This window comes from Pleurodeles waltl, chromosome 11 (assembly GCF_031143425.1).
Source record: "Pleurodeles waltl isolate 20211129_DDA chromosome 11, aPleWal1.hap1.20221129, whole genome shotgun sequence".
Lineage (NCBI taxonomy): Eukaryota > Metazoa > Chordata > Amphibia > Caudata > Salamandridae > Pleurodeles > Pleurodeles waltl.
The window spans coordinates 431,306,734-431,320,976 of record NC_090450.1 but is presented as its reverse complement, the minus strand read 5'-3'; the positions used below and the strand labels follow the sequence as shown (position 1 = coordinate 431,320,976).

The 14,243-nt window shown below is 46.1% G+C and overlaps 1 protein-coding gene across 2 annotated transcripts in view; it reads left to right on the top strand.

The window, feature by feature from the left end:
* Positions 1-14,243, top strand: part of PER2 (period circadian regulator 2) — a 441,952-nt gene that overhangs the window by 140,256 nt on the left and 287,453 nt on the right. For both annotated transcript variants that reach the window (XR_011199417.1, XM_069213793.1), the window contains exons 8-9: positions 6,120-6,262; positions 8,912-8,990. Coding sequence is in view for 1 of the 2 variants with exons in the window: in XM_069213793.1 (XP_069069894.1) it covers positions 6,120-6,262; positions 8,912-8,990 (222 nt within the window). In the remaining variant the exon portion in view is untranslated. The remainder of the gene's footprint in view (positions 1-6,119; positions 6,263-8,911; positions 8,991-14,243) is intronic.

The window sequence follows — 14,243 nt, the reverse complement described above, 5'->3', positions numbered from 1 at the left end:
GTAGGGAAGTGTGTCCAACTGTTTATGGTGGTAAACTGTGATGCCCAATAGTATTTCTGGATATCAGGCAGGGCTATTTCCCCTTTGTACCACCTCATGGCGACTTTATGCAGTGCAATCCTGGCTGGACCTCCATTCCAAAGTAGTGTCCTACGTTCTTTGTCCATAGCCTTGAAATAGGAAGCATGTACCGGGTAGGGTGTGTTCTGCAGGACATAAAAAATAATTAGGGAGGGACATCATTTTAAAGAGTGCCGCTTTGCCCAGGAGAGACAGGGGGCAGGGACCTCCAATGTTCAACGTCACGTCTCAGTCTGTCTAACAGTGCTAAGATATTTTTGGTGTAAAACAACTCTGGGTCTTGGGTGTTGTATTTGCCCAAGTAATGGAATCCTTTCATGACTATTGTCACTCACAGTCCTGAGGCAGTGGGGGCTCTTGGCCCCACAGGAAGTATGCCAGAAATTTCTTCCAGTTTATCGTGTATCCTGAGTAACGGCCAAAGGCAGTGATTATTTGTGCAAGTCTACTGAGTGTATTGTCGGGTCTATAACATATAGCAGGATATCATCCGCATAAAGCAATATTCTATCTTCTTAGCTATCACACCATCAAAGACCTCTTACTAGGGGGTCCTGTCTAATCCAAGCCACCAAGGGCACCAGAATAGAGGCAAAGATCAGTGGTAAGAGGGGGAAACCTTGATGGGTGCCACGCTGAAGGCAAAAGACCGAGGACAATACCTCATTCACCCTCAAATGGGCCAGTGGGTTCGTATAAAGAAGCTTCACCCAACTAATGAAGAGTAGGCCAAAACTCATTCGGGGCAGGTTATCAAACATGTAGGGCCTTTCCACTGTGTCAAATGTCATTCTTGTATCAAGGGAAAGCACTAAGGCATCTTCCCGAAAGTTGTTGGACTGACAATACCCCATGAAGGTGGCTCAAATTTAGAGTGGTACTGTGGGATGGCATGAAGCCTGATTGGTCCAGGTGGACCAGAGTGATAGTGGTGACTACCTTGAGCAAGCAGGACTCCAAAATCTTGGCAAGGATCTTGACCTCAAAGTTGAGGAGTGAGATAGTCCGAGATCAGGCACAGTCTTTGTGGGGGCTTCCCTTCCTTGGGTATGACCACGATGGTGGCCAGGCATTAGTCCCTGGGTAGGGATCCGAGATGTCTGCTGTCCTTGACCATACGCAGCAAGTAAGGGGCCAGTTTTGGGGCCATTAATTTATAGAGCTCTATTGGCACACCGTTTTGACCAATGACTTTGTCTGGGGTAAAGTCCCATATTGCCTGTATAATCTCTGCCGCAGTTAACTTGTCTTCTAAGAAAGCCCTGTCAGTCACATCAGTGGTCGGGAGGCGGATGTCAGTGAGGAGCCCCCCTAGCATCCTCCGCTGTGGTAGTAACCACTGGGGAGCATATCTGAGTATAATAAGGGGCCAACGCCCCTGCCACATCGTGTGAGTCTCCTACTAGTGTTTAAGGGCTCGACCATATCTTTGACACCCAACGACTTGCCCGTCCCTTTTTGTCCAGCCAAGCCTGGAGTTTACCCTCTTTGACACCGACATCATAGAGGCGGTGTTGCTTTGTTCTGTGGCTCACTTTGGCAGCGCCACTGGCTTCATCTTTGTATTCTTTTTTTTTTAGCTGCAGAACATGTCTGGTGGTACGTAAGATCCCCTTTGAGTATCTGTAATTCTCTTTCAAGAGTCTCGAGTTTAGCTCTCTTGTCCTTTTTGTGGCCCAACTATCAAGAAGAGGCCCTGAACTTTCATGACTGTTTTATAGGCCTTGCAATGTATCGGTGGTGAGTTATCCAAGGACTTATTTTCAGTGAAATAGTTGTCTATTGCTTTAACAATGCCCTCACTGATGTGCAGCACTTTAAGGCACCAAGGGTTAAGTAGGATTTGGACCGATCAGGACTCATGTAAGGGCCAAAGGTCACCCAAATCAGGGAGTAGTTTGAGGTCCCCCTGCCAAGTGTTGGGCTCCCAAATAATGGTGGAGTTTTATGCCTGAGGGTTAGGAGATGATTGATCCGGAATCCAAGAGACTGCTGTGTGCCCCCGAATAAAAGGTGAAGTGTTGTGTATTAGGGTTGTAGGTATGCCAAAGATCTATCAGGGCAAATGCTGTGAAAAAGTCTGGAAGTGGGCTACAGGAAACTGATATCTGTCTCAGAGGTATGCGGTCACGCTCTTCGCATAACACCAAGTTGAATTTATCTCCCATGAACAATACACCCACCAGCAATTGGAACAGTAGGGATCCCAGGTCAGGCAAAAATAAGTTATGAAGACGGGGCAGGACATAAACTAAACACACATTTATCGTCATAACCTCCTAGTGAGAGTGGCATAGTGCCATTGGCCGTCTGGTTATGTGTGGTGGATAATGAGTAGGAGTGATTTACATACGAGGATCCCCTTTTCCCTGAAGCAGGAGGTATGTCCGGCATGTATGGCTATTTTGTTTCCCCAACTATTCAGTGCATGGCAGGGGTAGCCCAACATATGGGTCTCCAGGAGTAGAACAATGTCAGGTGCATGACGCATGATATACTGTATTACAACTCTTTGTTTAATTTTATCTCCCAGGCCATTTACATTCCAGGAGAGGAATTTTATTTTTGATCTATCCGCAGGGTTATCGATACGCGTGTAAAATCACAAAGTCAAGCACAGTGGCCTGCTCCTCCATCCTGGTATGCAAAAGGTTGTGTAAGAACATGTGTGAGTCCTTAACATCAGTGCAGATAATGTTACCATAAAAAATAAAACTGAAATACAAACAGAATCTTTCAAATTGTACCTGCCTCCTTGCATAGCGGGCTTTGAACTGCCTGTCCCCCAACATTGCAGAGTGCCTATTGCCCCGAACTGGTGAAAAAACAAAGGGGTATCAGTAGCAAATACCAGAATCAATCCCTCTCCTACCCTCCCCCTCTCTGCATGCTCACTTGTTACCATTTGTCGATCGCCTGCATGGGTAACTTGATCAGCGATATCAACATCAGCCATCGGGCCAGCATCCTAAATGTAGGGGAAAGGAAGAGGGGAGAGAGAAAAGAGAAGAAGCAAGGGGAGGTCATCCTCACTTCAAGAGAGTGCAGTCACATGAGTCATGGCTGAATTCTACTTCATCCCACTCCATCGGACCATTGTTTTTGTTCACTTCAAGAGAGTACAGTCACATGAGTCATAGCTGAATTCTACTTCATCCCACTCCATCGGACCATTAGTTGTGTTGCTCCAGGCAAGGGTCTGCTTCCATGGCTTGGCCCTGAGGCGAGCTATGTCCAGGTTGTCGCATCGTCTGTTGGTCTCCTGGCCTCCATCTGTAGAGCCTGTCTCAGGTTTTCTTGGGAGTGGTGAAGTGCCAAGTCGTCCCCTCTGCCACTACTTGCAGCTGTCCCAGGAATAGCACGGTGTACTTGAAGCCCTTGTCTCGAAGGGCACGTTTCACTTCCAGGAAGCTGCAGCGCAGCCGTTGGACGTGAGTATTGAAGTCCGGAAAGAAAGTAATGGACGCATTCTCATATTTGACTGGAGAGGCACTGCTTGTCATTTGCAGGATAACATTGTGATCCCTGAAATTGAAGATGTGAGCAATTATCACACGGGGTGCAACACACCTGCTTTCGGCACAGTGCATAGAATTCTATGGGCCCGCTGGATGAGGAAGTACTTGGATAGTCCATGGGATTGTTGGCTTCCAGGATATGATCTTCAACAAATAGATTAACCGCTGTGCCCTCTGACCTCTCCGGTACTCTGACTATGTGTATATTGTTTCTCTGCGAGCAATCCTTTTGCTCCCAGGGCCTCTATTGTAGAGCGAAGCTCCTTAACGTTTTTGCAAAGAGTGCAGTTTCCGTCTCAAGGGTCGCAAGGGAGTCTTCTGCTTCTTTTAACCGGGTACCCATGTTATGGAGGTCTGCCTTCACCAGTGTACCCTCAGTGGCCACAGTGGCCATTTTAGTGTCCAGAGATCCCCGAACATGTTGGATCACTGCCATGATAATAAAGTGTAAGGGTCTCACTGTCTGATGGGTCCTTTTTTTTGACCGGGCTAGGCGCACCCTCCATTCGTATTCCACCAGCACCTTTGCAGGGATGTGTGAACTTGTTCAATTTAGTCTGATGGGCAGCTCAGGCACCTCAGTCCCCGTCATCGCTGTCAAGGAACAGTGTCACCCTTGTCTGATTGGGAAGGAAGGGGGTGGATCTCCACAGAGGTACTCACCACCACCTGCCATGGAGATTTTGTTTTGATTTCCCCCAGAGTCAGCTAGCAGTCACAGGAACAGGGTCCCCAATGGTCGAAGCATCCCTAGGCCATGTCCTGTGTATGCAGTAGGCCAAACTAGTAGTGAATGTATTCAACTGGATAGGCTAGAAATGCCTGTCTCCACACTCACACTCTCCTGGTCCCCCATGACGTACCAGTGGCCCTGGCAGACCCAAGGGCCAACTTGTGATGGGGCTATTGTCCAGGGGTCTCCCTCATGTGTTACCAGGTGCCAGGGGCCCTGCAGACACAGCTTGAAGTCCGAGGGGAGGGGCTGCAGGAAATACATGGAGAGATGGGTGTCCCGCTGCTCCAAGGTCCCCATGGGGCACCTACAAGAGGATGCGCCTGGGGACCTGAGTAGTGCCACTCACTATTGCCCCATCGAGCTGATCAGTAAGTGCAGGAGACTGTAGGCTACAGATGGAGGTTTGCGGTGTGCCCCCCCCCCCTCAGTACCACCCCTAAGGCCCCCTGCCAGTCACTGGGGCCCCTCACAGTGGCCGGGCCTGTCTGCTCTTCCCGAGGTGTTGCCAGGCCACGCTTGGGGCCGCCGACCTGCCTCAGACGCTCCAGGCACAGGCCACACCAGCTCGGCAGGCCACTGGAGGGCGGGTCACATGGGGGTGGGTCTGCCACTGTTGCTATCTGGTGCCCAGCTATCTCCAGTCAGTGCGGGGCACCAGGCTCGTAGCTGGAGAGGTGCTCAGTCCTGGCAGGCACTATCCCCTGGGGCCCACAGATGTTTCTCACTCTCCCTGGATGTAAACTCACTCACCGTCCACCGCAGGGCTCCGAGGCACCAGGGTAGATCAGCTAATTAAGGCAACGGATGTCACGCAGCACTAGGCCCCACCGGAGTACACCAGCAAGTTGCAGCCCTGGAGATGAACAGACGACTCACAGGTAACCCCGCAGCTACCAACCACCAATCTCAGGTGGAGGGTTGTGGATGCTGAATCTGTGAATGGATTAAGGTGGGATTGGGCCAGTGGGGATTGTTAGTCGCTCTAGGTAAGAAAATCCCACCATTGTGGAAAAACGCAAAAATAGATGTGTCATTCAGATAGAATGAGAATATCATTTATCATCAACACAGGAATAGAAAAAAAGAAAACCTCACATACAATGGTGGTAACATCCAGTCAGCCTTTAAAACATGTATTCACGATATTCAGAAAGACAATCCATCTTCTGGGCCTCATTTTCTCCATCAGAAGCAGGAATTACAAACCAGCCTTCCTCTTATTTGTTACCACAGTGGAGCAACAGAGACTCACCCTAGACCTCTTCATGCAGATACAGTTCGTCTCCCATAGCAATCTCACTTTAATCATTTTTTAAATACAATAGGGCTTATTCACAAAGGTTGTTTGGAGTACATAAAGTGGTACTCCAGTAGTACTTTTTAACGTACTATTACACCCCTTTGTATATTGGCTCATGCATTTAAAAATGTGAATAAAGTGGTAGAAGTGCAGATAAAAGTAAACTGCAGGTGGTGTGGCTATTTTGAAGACGGGTGTGTTTTCCAAATATCTAACATTTTTAACCAAGTATTCCAACAATAAAAAGAATAGAAAGGACTAAAAGAGAAAATGTTTTGGTGCACAATAAAACAAATCTGAAGACCCGCCAAAACAGTTTATAAAACGTCTCCTCTATAAGCACTTGGACTGCCTCTTAGTTGTATATCCCCATCACCTCTATAATCTTCAGTCTTTTATCCAGATGACCAAAAACGCAGCGCGAAACCCAGAGATAAGCTTAATTACCTTTGTTAACAGTCATGTCACATAATTGTTTCGACAGCAGCAGCAAGAATCACGAAAGTGGAGTCCATTACCACCCATTTCGGATGACCCCTTATCGTCTCAAGGTCCAAGAGGCAAAAGGTTCTGAACACCAGTTGTGCTGTATGCTGTTTGCTGAGAGAGTGCACTCAGGATATGAAGGTAACCAATCTTTGTATTTTGACAAATTTCAGATCAGAGCCTTGCATGGAACTAAACGCAAACATGAAAAAAAGGTTTTGTATTTTAAATGTGTTTATTTCGCACAATATAGCCAGATGAAACATTTACTACAATACTTCATCCCATCTATCTTAAAAACCTCTGGGTACATCTCTTAGAGTCCCTTCCATCCATGACAGAAGGCAAAGACTAAAAAAGCCCTGGCCGAATACACCTGGGTGAACACATATATTTTCTCACCAGTCCACTTTTAACTGTACAGGAAACCTTGTGTATCTCTGAATAATTTTCTCCCCCGTAAATTTCTGTCATTCCTTCTTCCTCCCCAGTCACCCAGGATTCAAACTGGAAAGAGCAGGAAACTGACACACACCACCTATTAACACAGGCTTCCTCTCCCCTGTAGGCTTTAATAGTTTCTTCAATCTGCCGTTGCTAGTAGCACCAGCAGCGTACCACCATTTTCAATATCACTTTTCCAGGCAACCAGGGACATCCGAAACTTCCTGTTGCTCCACGTCTAAGCTTTTCACACAAAACTGAGGTCCAGTGCAGGTCCCCCGAACTCTGTGGCTCACCACACTTATCTATACACGTCAGAGAATATTCATTTAGCACATACCCCCGGATGCTCACTACAAATATACTAAACTTAGGAATTGTGGGCGTGTCCAGCCTTATATTTCTTTTGATAATTTACTTATAAGGTGACAGATACAGGTTAACCATCAATTACCCTTAGAGGTCGACACAAATCTTTGGACTCAGATAGGAGTGTGATAACGTCCTAGCAATCAACATTAACAATTTGAAATCAATAAACATTAGTTTCAATTTTGGAGTCAGAAATGTATACGCACAATGGCCTGTGTGGCTATGAATCACCACAGCAATTTAATAAAGTTCACACATTTATTGCCCTTTAGATGAACAATGTTAAGATCACATAAATCAAATGCAAAACCAAATGATATAAGAAACAATACAGGTTGACCAAACGTTTGAAGGAATCTTAACCTAAACAGAATATTTATCACTAAACATTCAACAACCACAATGCAGAGTAACAGCAATAACAGATGAATGATAAAGAAAGAATACATTTAGTTATTGCAGATTAATTGTTTCCAATCAATTTATATGAAACAGTCTAATTTAGATTTTGGCATCCTTAACTATTACTCTAATTCAATAAGCATGTTTGGGCTTCAAGCAGAAAGAAAAGAAGAAAAAAAATGAATGTGGAAAACATTTGACTATAGCACTAACCAAAAATACTGGTTGAAAAATCATAAAAATCTGCAAGTAAGACAAATGCACATTCGGTTATAGCTCTCCTAAATGGATCAGCAAGCACTGATGTCTTCATCAGTGGAGCATCTTCTGGTCTTCTTTATTGTACAATGGCATAATAAGGAACAGTTCAGTAAAGTGTGGCCTTAATGCATCTGAATTGACAGAATCACAGACAAAGAGCTAAGACATATAAACAGCACTGAAGTTAAATGGAATCTCTCTTACATCACCTAAAACTTTACTATATTAAAGTCCTAGAAAGCAACTAGCTAAGCTTCTATTGGTCAGATTATGGGGTGGGTTAGCTCAGAACCATTAAAAATGATTCCATGTTCTCAGATATTACTTTCCTTCATTTTCTGCACATACGATTGGGCCATCTTCTCTCACTGCAGCCGCCAGTTTCAGCAGTAGAATACAATAGTTGCAGGTTATACATGAACATTGAAACTATTGTTACTGGGTACACATCATCTCATCCCAGGAAGACTGACAGGTGTTACAACATTGGGACATAACTTTTCCACAGTGAGGAAGTCAAACCGGATGCTTAGAGAAACATTATTTTGCAGAGTTACCACTACATTGCCTCTTGAAAATTACTAAAATGTGAGGACTTTTTTAAAACTAATGCTAAAACGTGAAGAATACAACATTTAATAATATTTAAACTATTAACTCTTTTAACACATATTTATTTTTCAGTACATTTATTTAATTATAAATAAACAAAAAACATTTTCATTAGACGGTTATTTTCTCATATTTATACAGGTTGTTTATGGTGTCCACCATATCAGCTACATGTTTTATTATTAATACTCAATTTCAATTAAATCTTTTAATACATGTTATTTCACATTATATTTAAAAGACACAATGTATTAATAATATTTACACTCCAACAGAATACAGATATTTTCCTTGCAGTCAGCGAACACTTCCAGTCTTGATGGATTGAAAAAACCTGCAGCATAACCCTCCACAATAATAGACAGCAGTGCTTAGTCATGTTCCTTGCCCCCAGAAGAAGTAGTCCTCACTGAAAGCACATGTTCTGCTCCACCTGACTCCTTTTTTATATCTTTCCAGTCAGACCTAGCTCAGGGAACAGCCTCCATGCTCTGGCGAGTTCTAATGGGATGTGATATGCCTAGTCTTATTACACACAAGCATCATTGCTATTTGAGGAAAGGTTATAATATGTTCTGGAAAGATTCTAATGGATGTAGCACCTTCATTTGACCTAGTGAAAACTGCTTTATATCTGTAAGAAATAGTCAGTGTGTTGAAACAGGAAAGTAATGAAAACACTAACATTTCATTTTTCAGCACCCAGAATTCCTCCTGATAAAAGAATTTTTACAACTACCCACTCCCCAAATTGTCTGTTCCAGGACATAGATGAAAGGTAAAAACATTCAAAATTAATTTGTAAATGTAATTCTATGTGTCTGCATGTATATTAACATTCTAGGGTTCTTGTTGTTGCACATTTCTCTCCAACCAACATTACCACTTTACTTGGGGTTATCTATATATTTGTAGATAGTTTCTTCTTCAACTGAAGCAATTCTTAGGTTCCATCCTTCTCACTTATGGCTAGGCAGGCAAATACCTATCCACAGACCCAGGCCTTTTGTGTACATAAGGTGAGGATTGTGTTACATGCTGTTTATGTCCAGAAACGTGTTTTGTCTGTTCAGTGTCCGCAAAACTACCTTAAAGGTAGCTCTATTACCCTCTTTACTTTGAAGAATTCCAAAAATCTTCATATCTCCAACGATCCTTTTTTGTCTGATAAGTATTTCTTTTGCCTGATGATGGCTGTTTCACAGCATCACTGATATTTACATAACTGAATTCTTCATGGGAACCATTTTTATGGTTTAGGTTGGATGATTTAATGACTGAATTAATCAGTTAAGATTTGTAGAATGCACAATTGCTCAGATGCAGGTTGTCCTGGTGCTAAGGGACTGCTTAAACAGGAATACACAATAGTAAGTGGAGGAGAACAAAAAGGGTTTCAGAGATTTGTGGAAGTGAATTTTATTCCCACTGTATTGTAAGAAGAAAGGAAGTACATTCCTGGTTGTAGCAAGGATCACAGAAAGGGCATGACCATCAGACCTAGACAAGCAAATTTGGGACACTGAGAGGAAATGTATTCATGAAACATAGTTTTCTGGCAGGTTTGTAGGAAGAAAAGGATTTCGGACAGCTTTTTAAAGAGGCATTGTTTACACACTGGCTGCCAGTGTAATGAGTCCAGATGAGTAGAGATACAAGACTATGGCCCTCATTATGACATTGGCGGTAAGTCCGGCTTACCGCCATGCCGACCGCCGCCAACATACTGGCGCAGCAGTGGATTACCACTACCCATATTATGACACACACATACCAATCCGTCACTATACAGACACACACAAGTCCGCCAGCCCAAAGGTCAGTGATAAATTGGCGGTACCAAAACCCACACCATTACGCCAACAGAACTACGCCAACAGCATTATGACCCACGAATCACCATGGTGGATATTCAACCGCTGTAAACCATTGGTGGTACATACTGCCGCACTCAAAACACACAACCTAACAAAACAACACCACATTGTACAATTCAAACTACACACACCTGACACACATACACACACCACACCCACAAAACACACACACACAATACTCACAAACCCTTACGACGACAAAATAATGCTAACTGAGAGAGACAGACCAAGAGCACACAGAGAACCAGAGCCACTAAACACCATCACCCATACACCATCCACGCACTTTACAGCACACACCTCCTCACATCACCCCACACACCTTCACACACACACTACACCCATGGCACCACAAAGACACCCCAGGTTCTCAGAGGAGGAGCTAAGGGTCATGGTGGAGGAAATCATCCGGGTAGAGCCACAGCTATTCGTATTACAGGTGCAGCAGACATCCATTGCAAGGAAGATGGAGCTATGGCGGAGGATCGTGGACAGGGTCAACACCATGGGACAGCACCCAAGAACAAGGGATAACAACAGGAAGAGGTGGAATGACCTACGGGGGAAAGTGCGTTCTGTGGCAGCAAGACACCAGATAGCAGTACAGTGGACTGGCGGTGGACCCCCAGCTCCCCCCCCCCCACAACTAACAATATGGGAAGAGCAAGTCTTGCCAACCATGCATCCTCTGGGCCTGGCAGGAGTAGCACAAGGACTGGACTCTGGAAAGTCAACTCTATTACTATCAACCCCCCTATCTGCATGCCTACATATTACCCCACCCCTGCCCTCAAACCCACCCCCCAGCACCTCACATATACCCCACCATCACAACCTACTCATCCCAATGCCATGACCTGCACTTAACACCAATGCACGGACACCATCACAGACCTGCATGGACACACATCACTAAAGCGTGCACACTAGAGACAATCATCTAGCCCACCAAATCACTACTCACACAAGGCTGAGCTGCCAGGGCAATAACAGCCATAGAGGGCAACACACCCATGCACAAGATGGCACACACAGAAACAATAACACTGCATTTACATCCCCACAGGTTCCCCATCCAACGTCACTGGAGAGGGGGTGCCAGCAACATCCAGTCCCCCCCACAGAAGAGGCCCACAGTGATGACAGCAGCTCTGGACGCTTGGATCTGGATGATCAACCTGGCCCATCAAGGACCTCCGGACAGTCGGTAACCCAGGCACAGTCCCATACCACCACAGAGCCTCCCCCCTCAGGAAAAACAACCATAGCACCCACCCAGCGGACCCATACCACTGTCCCCAGGACATGTCAATCAGCAGTGTGTCCACCACTACAGGTACCCAGGCCACCCCACAAACACAGGACGATCAGGGACCTGGGGTCAGTGGCAGTGGGCACACGGTTCAGGGGACAGAAGCACAGGACAACAGGGAAGCTGGGAAGACTGCTGTGCGACAGGGGGAGGACAGGCCCATGGAACCGACTCTCCAGGAGGCACTCACCAACAGCCTGGGAGCATACCACCATTCCCTGGAGACGATGGGCCAGATACTAGACAAGATGCAGGAGACCCAGTGGCGGCAGGAGGGACAGTACCTGTGGATCAGGGAGGACTTGAAGAACATCCACACCACCCTGGTCACCATTGCAGGGGTGCTGGCAGACATGGCCTACACCATGAGGGAGGCAGTGGCACACCAACGGGACCCTGACAATATCCAAAATGATGAACAGCCTTCCACCTGCACTGACGCTAGTGGACAGGAGGCCCCGCCACAGGAACAACAGGCCACCAGCATTCCTCCCCCTGCAGAAGATGAACCATCCCGCAAACGGTCCCTGCGATCCAGGCAGAAGCCCGAGAACATTGCCAAGACCCCCGCCAGGAAATAAGACTCTCCTGAATGTCACCCTTGTGTCCCACTCAGTCACCCTGTCCACCTTGAACTGCCATTGCTCCACTTCCTATGCCCCCTTGGACAATGCACCTGTATACCAATAGACTGGACTCTACCCTCGTCTTTCCTCCATCAGCAACCCAGCCCATTGCATTACCCCCTCCACTTATTAGCACCTAAATACACACCCTTGGGACAAATACAAGTATAGAGTCCGTCAATTGATTGATTGAAATATGTATTTGTTTAACAAGCTGTAAGCATTGCAATTCCAATGAACAGTAATGTATACATAGGTACGACCTGTAGTTGGCAGCAGTCAACACACCAGGAGCCAGAGTTGGCACAGATATCTGAAAATAGAGATGCCAAAGGGTACAGTAAGTGGTCATAGTAGTGGGAAAATCAGCCTGCCATGTACAATGTCCAACACAAAACTGTCAATAGAAGGTGAAGTTACAGTGTCTTATCTGTGTGTCACCGGCAGTACTGTTGTATGATTGCTGTTCTGTTGTCCTCATCCTCCTCTTCGTCACTGTCCACACGGTCCACTGCTGCCACACGCCCATCTCCAGCCTTCTTCTCCTGCAGAAAAGACACCTGGCATCTCAAGGCAAGGTTATGTAACATACAGCATGCCAGGATGATCTGGAACACCTTTCTGGGTGAGTAGCACAGGGAACCACCTGTTAGATGGAGGCAACACAACCTGATCTTCAGGAGGCTGAATGTCCTCTTGATTATTGTTCCTGTTCGCCTATGTGCCTCATTGTAACGTTCCTCTGCCCTTGTCGTGGGATTCCTCACTGAGGTCAGTAGCCATGAGAGATTGGGGTAACCAGAGTCACCTGCACATATCGATGGATACCTGTTAGCCAAACACTAACCCTTAGGGCCAACACCATACCCATACACCAACATATACTGGGTTGAACCATGGGCTCACCTATTAGCCACAACCTATTAGCCTATTAGCACACACACACACACACCTATTAGCCTCTGGAGTTTAGCCATCACATATGGGATGCTGCTATTCCTCAGGATAAAGGCATCATGCACAGACCTAGAATACTTTGCATTGACTTGGGAGAAGTACTGGTCCACCAGGCACACTATCTGCATATTCATGGAGTAAAAGCTCTTTCAATTTCTGAACACCTGTTCATTTCTCGGGGGGGGGAAAATGCAATGTGTACCATGTATAGCCCCAATAATGTTGGGTATATGTCCCATTGCGTAGAAATCAGCTTTCACTGTGGCCAAATCCTCCACCTGGGGGAAAACAATGTAGCTGCACATGTGTTTAATCAGGGCAGACAACACTCTGGTCAGCACTACTGAGAACATTTGCTGCCAAGCCTACTGTCAGTTGTAAAGAACCAGTTGCCAAGAAATGGATCATAGATAGGACTTGCACAAGAGGGGGGATCCCCGTGGGGGTGATGGATAGCAGATATCAGGTCTGGCTCCAATTGAGTAGACATCTCTGTGATTGTGGCCCTGTCCAGCCTATAGGTGAGGATAATGTTCATGTCCTCTATTGTTGCCAAGTCCACCAGGGGTCTGTACACGGGGGGATGTCTCCATCTCCTATTTGTCTGCAGCAGTTGTACGCTAGGGGGCAAAAGAAGGAGCAGCTCATCAGTATTCCACATTTCCAAACAGTACAGTGTATTGAATATTATGACAGTAACAGTATGTTTTTGATAGGCCCAAATGGTGCCTATATGTACTGTGACACAGTTAGGTGCCATGGCCTGCCCCCCCCCAAAATATCGCCAGCCTGTCCTGTGTGGATGGACATGTGGAAATGAGGTAATGCCGCTGACCTTGTGCGCCATTGCGGGAGGCGGTCGAGTACCACCATGCAACTCCTCATTGGTTGTCATTGGTCCCTATAGGTTACAGTGGCCAATGGTGAAGTACACCAGCGGTGACGGTGCGCACCGCCATGGATGTGACTGTCATTTTCTATCTGTCCTTTCACTTGCAACCTGACATTCAACAGGAGAGGACCTATACTGCAAGTGCTGCTGTGACCTGTGTCTGGAACCGACCATGGCTCGAGTCACTGGGGAAAGGGCCCCTGCCTTCACCGCTGCAGAGTTGTAAATACTGGTGGATGGGGTCCTACCCCAGTACCGAATGCTGTATGGGCCTCCAGACCAACAGGTGAGTACACTGTGAGCACGATGCATGGGGCATGAATGAATGTAGTGCTGTGTATGAGGGCCTCGTGTAAGGGGGGGTTTG